This window comes from Centruroides vittatus, unplaced genomic scaffold (assembly GCF_030686945.1).
Source record: "Centruroides vittatus isolate TY-2023 unplaced genomic scaffold, ASM3068694v2 contig_1112, whole genome shotgun sequence".
Classification (NCBI taxonomy): Eukaryota; Metazoa; Arthropoda; class Arachnida; order Scorpiones; family Buthidae; genus Centruroides; species Centruroides vittatus.
This window is the reverse complement of record NW_027120714.1, coordinates 1,473,107-1,490,218: the sequence shown is the minus strand read 5'-3', so window position 1 is coordinate 1,490,218 and position 17,112 is coordinate 1,473,107. Positions and strand designations below refer to the sequence as shown.

The window sequence follows — 17,112 nt, the reverse complement described above, 5'->3', positions numbered from 1 at the left end:
TAGTCACCGAGTTTGTTAAAAATCTGTTCCAGTTCTAAGTAAGTTTTTTGATACCATGTCTGGAGAGCTAAGGGCCCAGACTCTTAAAGCATTCCCATGCTTTAACTTCCAAATGTTGACATTGCAGAATGTCTTTCAGCTTGGGAAAGGGATGAAAATCACTGGGAGCAAGATTTAGGACAGGTTCAGAATTTCCAAGTAAATTTCTTCAAGAGTGGCTTAACATTTTTGATGATGTGTGGCTACACATTGTCGTCAAGAAGGATCATGCCTTCGGTCAACAATCCGGGCCTTTTAAAACAGCTGCCTTAATTCTTGCAAAGTTTGATGATACCTTTGACCATTCATGCCCTTGGTGCATCCAGGATTTCAACTTTTGTGTTGGCATCTTTGTGAAAATGCACTGAGATATGAGCAGGCCCACTTTTTATGGGTCACAACTCGCTACCGATTCTATTTTACCAGAATATGATCAAAAGGATGGCCATACAAGACAATCACAGGAAGAATATAGTTACATATCAACGTAAGTTTAGCAGCAGTATTTGCATTATGATAGCCAGGAAAAATCATTAAACTTTTTCCAATTCTCCCTTGTACTGTACCATTTAAATGTTCAGCATGACATCTGGTAAAAATTAATAGTATGGAAAAAATCCATTCTTTTTGATTTTCGTTCCTTAGTTACAATAGTATAACAAATAATAAGCATTAGTTTATATTTTAAAATACTGGACAAAAATAAATTAAAAGCAAGCCTTTCCAGAACTACTCCAATCCCAGCATCACATCAGAATGTAAGCCATTTTGAGGAATTAGAACACAGATAGGGGAATTTGGAATTTAATAAATTCCCCTATTTCTGTTACTTGATTTTATTTTCATTTTATCATACATAACTCATTTCAAAATATTAGAATTCTTTAAATTTGTAAAATATAATATAATGTTATATAAATAACATTATATTATATTTTACAAATTTAAAATATTTTTAAAATTTAAAACATCTTTGAAGTGACACGATGCAAGCATTGAAAGAAAACGTATGTACAGAAATAGAGCTGACAAATGTTATCAATGAGGGTGAGTCAAAAATTACCTGCATTCTACTGTAGAATTTATTTTAATCTATTTGTTTTATCTGAAAATTGATTATTTTTTATGATAATCACCCAGCTTTTTGATATATTTTGTCCATCTATCAGCAAACTTTTGTATTCCTTAGCTAAAAAAAATGTTTTTTTTTTTTTTTTTTTTTTTTTTTTTTGCCAAGCTGCAAGCCACAAATGCACTGCTGTCTTCACCTTTTCATCAGATGTAAATCTTTGTCCTCACAAGGCTTTACATTTAGGAAACCAAACAGATGATGGGGTAAGATCGGGATTATAGAAATGATCCTCCGATGCCTCAAAACAAAGTTTTTGGAGCATGTTGACAGTGTGGGCAGTCGTCTGTGTTTTGTCCAAAGTGCAGGCTTCAGCTCTCCAGTGAACATGTCAATGTAATGAGTACTGTTGATTGTTGAACCTTTTTCCTGATTATGTTCCAATACTGCTGGCCCTTGAGAATCTCAGAAATTTTCCAGCTGATGGTTGACTTTTGAACTTTTTCTTTGTTGGTTATTAAAGATGTTTCCATTCCATAGTCTGCTATTTACTGTCAGACTCATAGTTATGAATCCATGTCTCATCACCAGAATGATTCTTTGCAAGAAATTTTCACCTTCTTTAAAGTATTGGTCCAAATGTTATTTGGAGATGTCCAAAGACTTTCTGTTTGTGCTCTTCCACAAGTTGTTTTAGTATCCACCATGCCAAATTTTTTGAATTCCAGCTCCGTCACAGAATACTATAGATACGTAATAAAATTAATTTAAAAATTTTTTTCATAAAAAAATCTTGCATCTTAACTTTGAAATCAAATGTTATTTGGAAAACAATACTGAATTATTTCTTTTTATTACATTACACATTATAAACACACTTAATCAATACATTTGATCAGAAAATTTTTTATTTAAAATTTTCAATCACATGTGTTACTTTAAAAACAATATATCTTGATAATGGATGCAAGTATACTTGAAAATAATATGTAAAATAAATTTTTTTTCTCGGAAGTAATATTTTATTCATGATTTTGTAATTCTGTTTAGCTTTTTTTGAATCTCTCAATTAATTCAACATTATTCTCTTAATTATCCTCTCTTCAAACTCCCACTGACAGTATACATCAGTGTTTCTCAATCACTGGTTCAAAAAATTTCAATTATTTTAAAAAATGACACCAAATTTCAAATGCAAAAAGTTTCATAAACTAGCCACTAGTTTTTGAGTCTTTTTAATTCTAAATTTCAAAAATTACTTAAAAAAAAAAAACAGTACAATTTACAACAAAATTTACTCTTTGTTTATTTGGATAATTAAAGAACTATGTGTAGAAGAATATACCATGTTTGGTTTATATTTATGCTTTATGTTTGCCAGGTATAAAATTTAGACAATTCGTCTGTCCGGAATAAGTTTTGGCTAGATGACATGGAAACAATATTTCTGATCTCATGAAAGATATTATACGGTCAGGTGTTGCAATACTTGTCGAGGATATGTATGAAATGCATACATGTTGCAATAGAATTTTAGTAGAGTAATTAGCATAATACGTTACATATTATAAAACAACACATTTTTTTTTGTCAATTCGAAAACATTGGCATCTAAACATCATTATTTTATACATCTCTGCTATTCTACAGCTGTATTAATCAAGTTTTGGTTCTATCACTTTTCAAATTTTTTCCTTTTTGTAGGCACTGAAATGGCATTCTTCTCATTCATCAAGGCTTTAGCCACATAATCAACGGAAACGGTCAGTCATGTGGGATAGGGTCTGACACATTTGGGTCGATTCACTCAAAAATCTCTGAACTAAACTGAATTCAAACCCAAGTCTCTTGTAGTGAGAAGCTGGAATCTTTACTGCCTGAGCCACTGGGCAAAAATTATTACAATTAATAACTGGATTATCTCCAAAAATTTGATTAAGGTTATAAATGGCCACAGTCATGCTTAGCAATATTTACGAGGTGCAGTCAAAAAGTTCCAGGACTGATGATGTGGCTCTACAATTGGCCATGTGCTGAACTTGCACAAACTAGAATGTGTAAGAGACATCGTTATTTAGCTTCCTACTAAATTCCATGCCATTATCAAATGTAGTTTTTATTTCTTACTATTTAGATTAGATCCATTTTTGCATCTACTTGCAATTTTCATTGCTTTGTAAAATAAATTTTTCTAAGAAACAGTGTATGAGCAAGAAATTTTGTTTCAAACTTGGCAAGATTGCAACAGAAAAGAAATTGATTATAGGAGACAAAACATGGATTTATGGCTATGGCCCTGAGACTAACGACAATCGACTCAGTCGAAAAATCATGGCTCACCCAGACCAAAGAAAGCATAACAAGTGAGGCGCAATCTCAAGAGAATACTCATTTTTTTTGGCAGGGAGGGAATTCTTTGAGAATTTGTTCCACAAAGCCAAACTGCAAATCAAAATTTTTATATGGATGTCTTGAAGCACCTGCATGAAAATGTCAAACAAAAAAGACCAGATCTTTGGAAATCTCAAAACTACTGCATCATAATAATGCTCCCACCAACACAGCTATCTCTATTCAACAGTTTCTCACCAAAAATAAAATGGCTGTGGTTTCCCACCCTCCTTATTCACCAGACTTGGAACTGTGTGACTTTTTTCTACTTCCATGGTTGAAAAAAGTGATGAAAGGACATCAGTTTGAGAACATTGAAGACATTCAAACAGAATCACAGCGAGTGCTTATTAATGTCACCAAAAAGTTCCAGGAATGTTTTGAAGAGAAGCTTGGAATCCATTCTTGAAGGCAACAATTCTCAATAAATTAGCATGTACTGTACATCAGACATTTTTTATTGGACCAGTCCCAGAACTTTTTTGACTGCACCTTGTATATTATAAGTAAATAACTATTAGATTTATTAATATAATTTAAAAATAATCCTGCTGTATTGATTTGTACCAAATGTTTTTAGTGGAGACCCATTAACTTTTACATTATTAATAAAACTTAAGTAATTTTACATGGCATTCCATCCAAATCTTCTTTCTCTTCTAAAGGAATTCCGTCAATGTCGGTTTCATCTGCAGTTAAAGGTACGCCGTCGATATCTTCCTGACACTGTTCGGGTAGCACTTCTGGCATCGTCACTCCGTCGACATCCGTCGAGTCTTCGTCCACTTTCTAATTAAATTATAAATTTTTTTAAAGAATATTTAAAAAATTTTAAACATAAAAAATTAAGAGTGAATAATAATGATTTTTTCCCCCACAATATATGATTAGTATACTATCAATTCACAATCAGTCATTTTAGAAATAAATATAAACAAAATAAAATTAAATTAATTTTAGAAAATACATGTTCAAATTTATAAAAAAAGTCTATTACTCTTACCAGAGTTTTTACAATACAGATATATAATTATTCTATTTACTATAAAATATGGATTGATTGTTAATTGTATTATGAGAGCAAAAAGAACCAGTTCTGTATTCCCGTATTATAATCATTACAGTTTCTGCTAATTGTAATAAATAGATGTTTACACAAGTGAATAAATTATTTCACTAGCAGAAAACACAAAATAGTTTATTTAACTAAAATAAGAAATATGTGACTTTTTCAAAACTACCATTTTTTTTCTGTTAGCAAACAACAAAGTAAAGTAAAATGAAATAAGACTAGAATAATAAAATAAGTTAAAGCTCCATATATGACCAAATTTTCTAACATATCAAATTTATAAACAAAAGAATAGATTTGCTTCTCCAGACAGATTCGGGAGCACTAAGGCAGGGCCCCCCCATTTATCGAAGAATGTTACTCAATTATTACCATTAGATTTAAATCTGACCACCGTGCAATATAAATTATTATTAACAAAATACATGACTTCATTCCATATAATAGCCATATTATTTCTGTCCCTAAGTGGTTGGCAATTAAATGTCCTTTGTTATGTAAATTTCTATGCTCTCTTGACTGGTCTTTTCTACCAGATCCTTTGTTTAATATTAAACAAAAAATATAATTTTATTTGTATTCTATTAATCAGTTTTTAAATTATAAAAAAATAAACCTATATAGTCAAAGATGGCATTCAAGATATACAATCTTTCCAAGTCCTTATTCTAAATTGATTTTTTAAATCTTTAAATTAAAAAATTTTTTTTTATAAATTATCAAATTTAACAGATTTTTATCAGGTATTGATATTTCATTACTGAACATAAAGTATGATTTATTGACATAACCCGTGTTTAAAGATGAATGTTAAACAGATATATATATAAAATATATGAGCTTTAAGTGATAATATATTTCACTATTAGTAATAAGAATTATTTATGACAATATATTTAAACATATTATATACTTAAAGAATTAATTCTGATTAAATCATGTTTCATTTTAATTCTTTTGAAGAAAATAATAGCAAGTTTATGCATTGATATTTTCTGTTATAAAATGCTTTGTTATATTCTTACAAACAGTCATAACATTACATTAAGCCCATTATAAAATAAAGTCGTAATGGTAGCCAGTCGGAGTAGTCGTTTGCTTATAACGAAGCCAATAAGACATAACAAAACATTGGCGTCACTTTATCAAACATGCCGACAAAGATGATGATGATATTTTGAACACCAAAAGACAGAACAATTCGCAAACTGCTCAATAATGTTTGTGAAGATATTTCAAATGACAAAATAAAGTATAGAGAAATGTGCATTCTATTATTTAAAGATATACTACAGTAAGAAACACAAACTACGTTAAATATGATAAAATCTAATTGACAAAAGTCAATATCTATATTTTTAGATTCAAATTTTATAATCTAAGATTATGAAAGGAATGTATACTTGATCGAACAAGGAAATCTATGAAATATGATAATATTAAGGAAATTGAAAGCGGGTTGAGAATGACTTAACATAGTCAACAATCTCATTTTCAAAAATAACATTGTAACTAGTGAGTTATTACACAAACATATTACTTATAAACATAAAAGCATAATAGAAAATGCCAATGTGCAGCCTCATTAATAACTTTCCCTAAACTATGTAGTACTAAAGCTAGGACACACAGTAACTAAACATCTTACAAGTTACAATTTTTATGAGTATTTTATATGATTTTTAGTACCTGGATGTCCTGGCTCTATATTACAGAGAAAATAATTATATAAAAATATTACTTACCGACGGTAGGAGGCCCAGAAATATATTCTGAAGTTTAATAAGGAAGTCGCTAGGATAAATCGCCCAGTCTTCCCAAGCTCGAAAACAATTCATAACTTTTTGCTGAAAGAACGTATTACATAAAAATATTAGCATCGATGTTTGTTTAAAAATATTATATTACTGAATATTGACATGCTATTTATTTTAAAATTAATTTAAATGGACCCAAACATAAAAGATAATTTAGTTCTATGAGTCTGTCTTATTAAAAGATACTGCAAAACGGATGAGATTACAATAATGAGTCTGTCTGATTCCAAATTAACTAACTGGAGCTTAATGACATTTTTATACATGATAATTATTTATTTTAATATTATTATTAATTATCACATTTTAATCTTAACTTCTACCCAAATGATTGTCTAGATTAACACATTCACTGCCAGTATAAAATGAGCAAAAAATTACACTTCACTCTGACACCGGGAATGAAATACTAAACACTGTTACCGGTGTAATTTGCGTGAAAAAATCTTCTTTCCACAAACGTTTTCGAGCTTTCCAAATAGCTCTTCTTCAGGTAGAGAAAAATTCCGACGAAACACTTCGAAAAAAGGAACGTAGACATTTAAATAAAAAACCGAATCTAAAAATAGAACGCAGATGTTTAAACAAAAATATGGAACTCGCATAGCAAACGAACATTAAGGTGGTCATGCGCATTCGTGCGCTGATGTTGGTATTTATAGATCGTTGTTTATGAGGGCCTGCCACGCTATAGAAAGATTAATCTCATCCTTCCGATTTATACATGTGGTCCGGTGGTTAGCCTTACAGATGGATATAGCTTCCTGCCATTTTAGTTGCTCCAGGTGGGGCGTAGTGTCGATGATGTCAGCTTTGTCGAACTCCGGTTCTATATCGGGATCAGATGCAAAGGTGGTTAGGGCCGTGGTGTACCGCCCGTGCCGAAGGTCCGCTTGATGTTCTTGCACTCTGGTATTTAAAGATCGCTTGGTTGAGCCGATATATACAAGGCTCTCGTTACATCTGTTATCTTTCAGCGGGATAGAGTACACGCCAGGAAGCCTGCCACGAACTGGACTGCCTTTTCCATTTCTGAGGATGTCGTAGATTGTCGGGCCTCTTCTATAGGCTATTTGTAATTGTTGTTTTCCAGCGATCTCAGCGTATATCGCTTTAACATATGGGTTAAAGGTGACTGGGAGGCGTGTACGTTCATCCTGGTCAGTGTTGGTCTTCGTGCGCGTAGTGGGTGCGTATTGTGAGCGTTGAAGTCACTCAATTAGACGGTGTGTTAGACCATGGTAACCGTGCTTGGCTGCTATCCTCTTGATATAATTCAATTCGGTGTTGAGGGCTTGCATGGTGGACGAGTGGGAAAAGGCCCTTTTAATCAAAGTATTAAATGCTGCAGCCTTGTAGGTGAATGGGTCAGATGAACCTACCGGTATGTATATAGAGTCGGCATAAGGTTTATGGTATACCGACGTAACGATGGCGGATCCTTCCACTTTAATGTTTATATCCAAAAAATGGACCTCAGTATTGCTAGATTGCTCCATTTCCAGCATTAGGCCGTAGGGATTATCGTTAACGGTTTGTACGAAATTTGAGATGTCAGGTATTGTCTTCCACATGATGAGGATGTCGTCCACATACCTCCTATAGAGTAAGATGTTCGGGAGGAACAGCGGAAGTATTTTTCGTTCCAGTTGCCTAACGGCCATTTCGCATAGGTCCCCGGATACTGGGCTACCCATGGGGACTCCTCTTTTTTGTTTGTAGATAATTCTATCTTTGCGTTCGACGGAGAAGTCTACAAACAAAAAAGAGGAGTCCCCATGGGTAGCCCAGTATCCGGGGACCTATGCGAAATGGCCGTTAGGCAACTGGAACGAAAAATACTTCCGCTGTTCCTCCCGAACATCTTACTCTATAGGAGGTATGTGGACGACATCCTCATCATGTGGAAGACAATACCTGACATCTCAAATTTCGTACAAACCGTTAACGATAATCCCTACGGCCTAACGCTGGAAATGGAGCAATCTAGCAATACTGAGGTCCATTTTTTGGATATAAACATTAAAGTGGAAGGATCCGCCATCGTTACGTCGGTATACCATAAACCTTATGCCGACTCTATATACATACCGGTAGGTTCATCTGACCCATTCACCTACAAGGCTGCAGCATTTAATACTTTGATTAAAAGGGCCTTTTCCCACTCGTCCACCATGCAAGCCCTCAACACCGAATTGAATTATATCAAGAGGATAGCAGCCAAGCACGGTTACCATGGTCTAACACACCGTCTAATTGAGCGACTTCAACGCTCACAATACGCACCCACTACGCGCACGAAGACCAACACTGACCAGGATGAACGTACACGCCTCCCAGTCACCTTTAACCCATATGTTAAAGCGATATACGCTGAGATCGCTGGAAAACAACAATTACAAATAGCCTATAGAAGAGGCCCGACAATCTACGACATCCTCAGAAATGGAAAAGGCAGTCCAGTTCGTGGCAGGCTTCCTGGCGTGTACTCTATCCCGCTGAAAGATAACAGATGTAACGAGAGCCTTGTATATATCGGCTCAACCAAGCGATCTTTAAATACCAGAGTGCAAGAACATCAAGCGGACCTTCGGCACGGGCGGTACACCACGGCCCTAACCACCTTTGCATCTGATCCCGATATAGAACCGGAGTTCGACAAAGCTGACATCATCGACACTACGCCCCACCTGGAGCAACTAAAATGGCAGGAAGCTATATCCATCTGTAAGGCTAACCACCGGACCACATGTATAAATCGGAAGGATGAGATTAATCTTTCTATAGCGTGGCAGGCCCTCATAAACAACGATCTATAAATAGCAACATCAGCGCACGAATGCGCATGACCACCTTAATATTCGTTTGCTATGCGAGTTCCATATTTTTGTTTAAACATCTGCGTTCTATTTTTAGATTCGGTTTTTTATTTAAATGTCTACGTTCCTTTTTTCGAAGTGTTTCGTCGGAATTTTTCTCTACCTGAAGAAGAGCTATTTGGAAAGCTCGAAAACGTTTGTGGAAAGAAGATTTTTTCACGCAAATTACACCGGTAACAGGTTCAGTGTTCAGTATAAAATGTCATAGGAAATTTGACTTTGCATTTTACTTGAAAAAATAGGGCACAATGCTCAATTTGTACCAATAAAAATTAATATATGGGATACTAACAAAAAAAAATGAATGAAATATATCCTTCGAAGTATACAATAAACAATAAAAAGAAACCTTTCTTATAAACAAAAATTCCCAAACAATAAGATAATCAAACTTTGAGGATGCATGCAAGCATCTTTGGCATATTGTGTGAGGCAGAGTAGAGCATATTAAGAAACTCCTGTGTAATGTGCCTAAACTTGTTACATCTGATAACTGACAAACATTAATGTGTTCTGTAAATAATAACAGAATTTCATATATTTTCAATATTAGTATAATAAAATTGTGCTCAGTTTCTTGGATTATAATTTTGTTACTTTTTCAATGAATTATTGATATAATTTGAATACAGAAATATATGATGCTGCAATCTCGTATTACATTTAACAATTAAAATTTATATAATTAGGATATCTATAAGAAAGGAATTGACAAAATGAGATTCAAACTGTACAATTCTGTCGTACTGAACGGATACATCATTGTAGAACCAAGCTTCAAGTTATTCTTTCCTTTCAGGAATTTTTAATTAATTATAATCATTAAATTTGATGGGACATGACAACATTATTAATCACTAAATTTAATTTATACCACATTGGTAATTCAGTCAAAAAATAATAGAATCATAGAGATTTCAAATCATCAAAGTACATTGTATTACTGTTTATACTTTTACTTTTGCAGTGACATTAAAAAGTTTAACATAATGTAAATATTTAGATAATTAAAAACTGCAAAAATTCAAATTGCATTGATTTTGATTCGAATGTATTCTGTTTGAACATTCTGCTAGAATGTATATTAGAAGTTTTTAAGTTGTGGTTTGGTGAAAACTGATTAAGTAAGTCAAAAATGTTTGTAGATTAAAAGATTTTTGTTGGAAATGACAAAAGTAACTTTTAGTTTGGACAACAGCAGAATTATAAATAACAATACTATCTTTCAGCATTATGATAATTTAATGATAACAGTTAGCATGCACTTTTGACATAACATTGATGTCCTCCTTGTAGAATTATAATTTTTGTTAACAGAGTAATATCAACTTAAATACAATATTGACAATATATTGAATAACTGTACATATGCTGTGATTTTATTAGTTTAACCTGTCCTGCGTTGTTCCCGAACATATTCGTGTTGACCTTATTTGACCTCCGTGGGCATTCCCGAGTATGTTCGTCTCTGCATCGGAATGTTTTTTAAACATCAGATGTCGCTATTTGTACAGAGTTTCGAAATTAGTGACTCGTATCAGAGCCGTTATGCTATCTAGTTTTTGCACCACAGGATATTGCAATTCTAGGAATGGTTGTTTACAAGAAATCATAAAGGAAATTAGACCGTTAGTTCGTCTCTGTTTCGACATGGCAATGACTGGTAGAAATAGCATTCTGAATAAGTCAAAATTGATTGAATATTTATTTAATTTACGTTCTGATGAATCTGAATTTTCAGACAGCAACGACAAATACATACAAAATGAAAATGTTAGTGATGATAGTGGTGATTTTGATCCCAAAATACCAACTACAAGTGGATATAGAGGCCAATCTCACAGTAGTACTCGAGGTAATAATAGTGCTAAACGTCCGTGATTTAGTAGTGACAATGGTTGGAACCGTACAACCTTCAGAAGCCCTCAAGTAAACAGTTTCACAGGACCAGCAGGAATCCAATGTAATTTATAGAGTGATGCTACACCATTCGATGTTTTAGTATATTTTTCAATGATGAACTGCTGGACAAGATCGTTAAAGAAACAAACAGGTATGGTGATAGTTTAATGAACTGTGATGATTTATGGGAAAATAGTCAGATAATAACTGGAAACCAACAACAAATCCAGAAATTAGAGAATTTATAGGACTTATAATGGTCACAAGTATCATTAGAAAACCGCACCTAAGCATGTATTTTACACAATTGAAGATCTTTTTTCAACACCACTTTTTTCGAGCGCGATGTCGAGCAGCCGCTTTCAGCTCTTATTGTCATGTCTGCATTTTACAGACAATAATCAAGCCTCTGGTGGTAATGATAAACTGCATAAATTATGCTGTGTTATAGATCATTTATGCCACAGGATCAAATATGCTTACATCCCAGATGAAAATGTCTGTGTAGACAAAAGTCTTATGTTATGGAAAAGCAAACTGGGATTTAGACAATATATACCAAACAAGCGTGCTCATTTTGGAGTAAAAAGCTTCAAAATTTGAGTCATGAACAGGTTTGGGACTTTATAGTTTACACAGGAGCTATGACTGAATACGAAAATTTTGAAGGTGGGCAAGGTGAGAAGGTTCCTCGCCGACCTTAGCAAAAATGCTTCTGGAGAAACAAACCTATGTATATGGAACCGTGAACAAAAATCAGATTGGAATGCCATGCAATTTTCCTGACCGTAAATTGAAGGAAGGGTAATTTATAGCCTGTCAGAAAGATGAATTATCTGTGTTTTGTTGAAAGATAAAACGGATGTGACAATTCTAAGTATGATGAGTGACAATGAATTCTCTGATTCTGGTAAACATAACAGATCAAGAGATGTCATAATGAAACCAAATTGTATTTTAGATTATAATTGTAATATGGGTGGAATCGATCTCTGTGACGGAGTGATACACAATTATCCAAGCATGAGAAAACTGGTAAAATGGTATAAAAAAGTGTTTTTCATATGGTAGATATTACACTATATAATGCTTGTGTTTTTTATTGCCAACACAAGAAAAAACAAATCATTTTTTGATTTTTGTATGTCTGTTATTAGAGAAGTGATGGAGAAGTATCACACAAACAGACATGTAGCCCGTCGCGGTCAATCATCACACAAAAATCCGTTACGTTTATCCAAACGGCATTTTCTCAGTTTTATACCACCAACATCCAACCAGAGTTTGTAAAGTATGTTAAGTATGTTCGGCAAACAAAAAGCATGTAGAATCACGTGTGTGTACAATGTTCAGTTCCACTATGCCTTGTTCCTTGTTTGAGATTTATCACACTAAAACTAACTTCTGAAATAAAATTTTTTGTATTTACATTTCCTAATATGTCTATTTTGTGTGTGTAAAATATAAAGTAATTTGGAATGATACTATAGCCACAATTATTATTTTTCTAAAACGTGGGATCGCGTTAAGCTTAACATTGAAAAAACTCAACGTGGAGTGAAATGCAATGGAAAAAATATTCAACATTGGATAGGTTAATATTTTTAAAAACGATGCTTTGTAATATTTAAATTTTTGGTTTTCTTAAAGTTCTGTTTATAATTTTCAGATTTCCTGTTTTTTAATAACAACCAAAATACAATAGGAAAACTTAAAGAAGTTATGTTTAAAATTAATGATTAATGCAGGAGCTTCTGTAGTGAGGAATATCTCAGTTAGATGTATCCTTTCACAGGATATATGTTTTGGGAAATTTACATTACTCTAAGTATTCTAATAAATTAATCTTGAGTAAGATTTTTAGGAATCATGCCTATGTAACAGATGTTATAAATATTAGATAATAATCTTAATATGGTAAATTTTTACTAGCTTGCATTAATATGAGGTAGAGGTTGTCCGAGTTTATGAAAGTCTAAATTAGTGGGGTGTGCTCTATGACAATGTGGTAAATGAGAAGATGGATAAACAGTATGGTAATTTATTATGATCACTTCTATACAGAAATTTTACTGAACTTTAGCAGGTTATACTGCTGAATTCATTATTAAGAGAAATGAGCTAAAAAAAAAAAAAAGACAGTACAATATACAGCAATGTACAGCACTTAAATAATTTATCAACTACAATAATAAAACGCATGGTATCACAAAAACTTCTAGATATCAAAAATACCATAATACTTTGGTTTTCGTCAGTTTCGGTTTTTGTCGTTTTTTTTTCCGGAAAAATTTGACTTGGTTTTCGTTGACATGCCCAAGTGACCATGGTGCTAATTTTGCGAAAACAAAGGGCAACTCATGCGTTTTCCGGCTCAGTGTGGCGTTATTTCTCGTTCTGTGAGCATTACCCCACTAGGCCCACCATTGGCCAACGTTTTCGTTTCCTGAACACTGGGAGTTCTGTCGTGGGTTCGCACTTTGCCAGGATGGTCACGTGGAGTTTTCCGAGTTTTCTCCATGTGTGTAACGCCTGAACGTGGGCCAGTTACCTTAAACAGACCTCCAGGAAGGCATTATTCCCCGCAATACGACCATCATAAATGCATATGACTATTATTACATGACAATTATGTCATACTTTACCACAGAGCGATATAGGCTAGAAGCCTATGTCCAACTAGCTTCTAGAAGACAAGACATTACCCCGCACTTCTAGCCAAACAATTCCATTGCTTTCCTTTAGAGTAGTTTTTTTTATATTAATTTCTTATTGCTTTTAGTATTTAATGCTATATTAATTCTCTATAAAATGTGTTTTTGGAATGTATTTTGGACTGTCTAGAACGAATTGATTAGATTTACATTGATTCATGTGGAAATAATTGCCTCGGTTTTCGTCAGTTTCGGATTTCGTCAATTGTTTTCGGACAAATTATCAACGAAAACCGAGGTATCATTGTACTCATTAATTTTGTTATAACTGAGCAGAGTGCACAAATCTAATTTCTTTACACTGAAATGTCATAGAATTAAATAAACTCCTCTGAAACCACTAGACGGATTTTGACCAAATTTGTTAGGAACATCAAGTCCAGCTAGGTTGGTGAACAGTGGCGTGCCATCATTGGAAGCGATGGAAGCGCCGATTCCACTTTCCAATGACCTTCCCTTGTATTTTATAAAATACTAGCTGACCCGGCCACGCGTTGTTGTGGCTCAAAATGTATCTATTATAAATGTGTAACACTTCCCCCATGGGGGAATTTCAAAAAATCCCTTTTTAGTGTATATTCTGTTGACGTCACCTATTAAAACGCAATTAAAAACGCAAAAAACCGCATGTAAAATAGTATAAATAGAAGCCGAGTTCTTCACGGTAAGCCTTAATTCTGTCCCTTTCCCCGCTGGGGAATATCGAAAAATCCCTTTTTAGTGTATATTCTGTTGACGTCACCTATTAAAACGCAATTAAAAACGCAAAAAACCGCATGTAAAATAGTATAAATAGAAGCCGAGTTCTTCACGGTAAGCCTTAATCCTGTCCCTTTCCCCGCTGGGGAATATCGAAAAATCCTTTTTAGTGTATATTCTGTTGACGTCACCTATTAAAACGCAATTAAAAACGCAAAAAACCGCATGTAAAATAGTATAAATAGAAGCCGAGTTCTTCACGGTAAGCCTTAATCCTGTCCCTTTCCCCGCTGGGGAATATCGAAAAATCCCTTTTTAGTGTATATTCTGTTGACGTCACCTATTAAAACGCAATTAAAAACGCAAAAAACCGCATGTAAAATAGTATAAATAGAAGCCGAGTTCTTCACGGTAAGCCTTAATTCTGTCCCTTTCCCCGCTGGGGAATATCGAAAAATCCTTTTTAGTGTATATTCTGTTGACGTCACCTATTAAAACGCAATTAAAAACGCAAAAAACCGCATGTAAAATAGTATAAATAGAAGCCGAGTTCTTCACGGTAAGCCTTAATCCTGTCCCTTTCCCCGCTGGGGAATATCGAAAAATCCCTTTTTAGTGTATATTCTGTTGACGTCACCTATTAAAACGCAATTAAAAACGCAAAAAACCGCATGTAAAATAGTATAAATAGAAGCCGAGTTCTTCACGGTAAGCCTTAATCCTGTCCCTTTCCCCGCTGGGGAATATCGAAAAATCCTTTTTAGTGTATATTCTGTTGACGTCACCTATTAAAACGCAATTAAAAACGCAAAAAACCGCATGTAAAATAGTATAAATAGAAGCCGAGTTCTTCACGGTAAGCCTTAATCCTGTCCCTTTCCCCGCTGGGGAATATCGAAAAATCCCTTTTTAGTGTATATTCTGTTGACGTCACCTATTAAAACGCAATTAAAAACGCAAAAAACCGCATGTAAAATAGTATAAATAGAAGCCGAGTTCTTCACGGTAAGCCTTAATTCTGTCCCTTTCCCCGCTGGGGAATATCGAAAAATCCCTTTTTAGTGTATATTCTGTTGACGTCACCTATTAAAACGCAATTAAAAACGCAAAAAACCGCATGTAAAATAGTATAAATAGAAGCCGAGTTCTTCACGGTAAGCCTTAATCCTGTCCCTTTCCCCGCTGGGGAATATCGAAAAATCCCTTTTTAGTGTATATTCTGTTGACGTCACCTATTAAAACGCAATTAAAAACGCAAAAAACCGCATGTAAAATAGTATAAATAGAAGCCGAGTTCTTCACGGTAAGCCTTAATTCTGTCCCTTTCCCCGCTGGGGAATATCGAAAAATCCTTTTTAGTGTATATTCTGTTGACGTCACCTATTAAAACGCAATTAAAAACGCAAAAAACCGCATGTAAAATAGTATAAATAGAAGCCGAGTTCTTCACGGTAAGCCTTAATCCTGTCCCTTTCCCCGCTGGGGAATATCGAAAAATCCCTTTTTAGTGTATATTCTGTTGACGTCACCTATTAAAACGCAATTAAAAACGCAAAAAACCGCATGTAAAATAGTATAAATAGAAGCCGAGTTCTTCACGGTAAGCCTTAATTCTGTCCCTTTCCCCGCTGGGGAATATCGAAAAATCCCTTTTTAGTGTATATTCTGTTGACGTCACCTATTAAAACGCAATTAAAAACGCAAAAAACCGCATGTAAAATAGTATAAATAGAAGCCGAGTTCTTCACGGTAAGCCTTAATCCTGTCCCTTTCCCCGCTGGGGAATATCGAAGAATCCCTTTTTAGTGTATATTCTGTTGACGTCACCTATTAAAACGCAATTAAAAACGCAAAAAACCGCATGTAAAATAGTATAAATAGAAGCCGAGTTCTTCACGGTAAGCCTTAATCCTGTCCCTTTCCCCGCTGGGGAATATCGAAAAATCCCTTTTTAGTGTATATTCTGTTGACGTCACCTATTAAAACGCAATTAAAAACGCAAAAAACCGCATGTAAAATAGTATAAATAGAAGCCGAGTTCTTCACGGTAAGCCTTAATCCTGTCCCTTTCCCCGCTGGGGAATATCGAAAAATCCCTTTTTAGTGTATATTCTGTTGACGTCACCTATTAAAACGCAATTAAAAACGCAAAAAACCGCATGTAAAATAGTATAAATAGAAGCCGAGTTCTTCACGGTAAGCCTTAATCTCTGTCCCTTTCCCCGCTGGGGAATATCGAAAAATCCCTTTTTAGTGTATATTCTGTTGACGTCACCTATTAAAACGCAATTAAAAACGCAAAAAACCGCATGTAAAATAGTATAAATAGAAGCCGAGTTCTTCACGGTAAGCCTTAATCCTGTCCCTTTCCCCGCTGGGGAATATCGAAAAATCCCTTTTTAGTGTATATTCTGTTGACGTCACCTATTAAAACGCAATTAAAAACGCAAAAAACCGCATGTAAAATAGTATAAATAGAAGCCGAGTTCTTCACGGTAAGCCTTAATCCTGTCCCTTTCCCCGCTGGGGA

At 34.2% G+C, this 17,112-nt stretch overlaps 1 protein-coding gene across 2 annotated transcripts in view; it reads right to left on the bottom strand.

Moving 5' to 3' along the window:
* LOC136976828 (U2 snRNP-associated SURP motif-containing protein) overlaps window positions 1–17,112 on the bottom strand; it is a 171,880-nt gene that overhangs the window by 14,673 nt on the left and 140,095 nt on the right. For both annotated transcript variants that reach the window (XM_067272219.1, XM_067272226.1), the window contains 2 exons: window positions 6,317–6,418; window positions 4,129–4,288 (listed from right to left, as the gene is read on the bottom strand). In XM_067272219.1, the coding sequence (XP_067128320.1) occupies window positions 4,129–4,288; window positions 6,317–6,418 (262 nt within the window). The remainder of the gene's footprint in view (window positions 1–4,128; window positions 4,289–6,316; window positions 6,419–17,112) is intronic.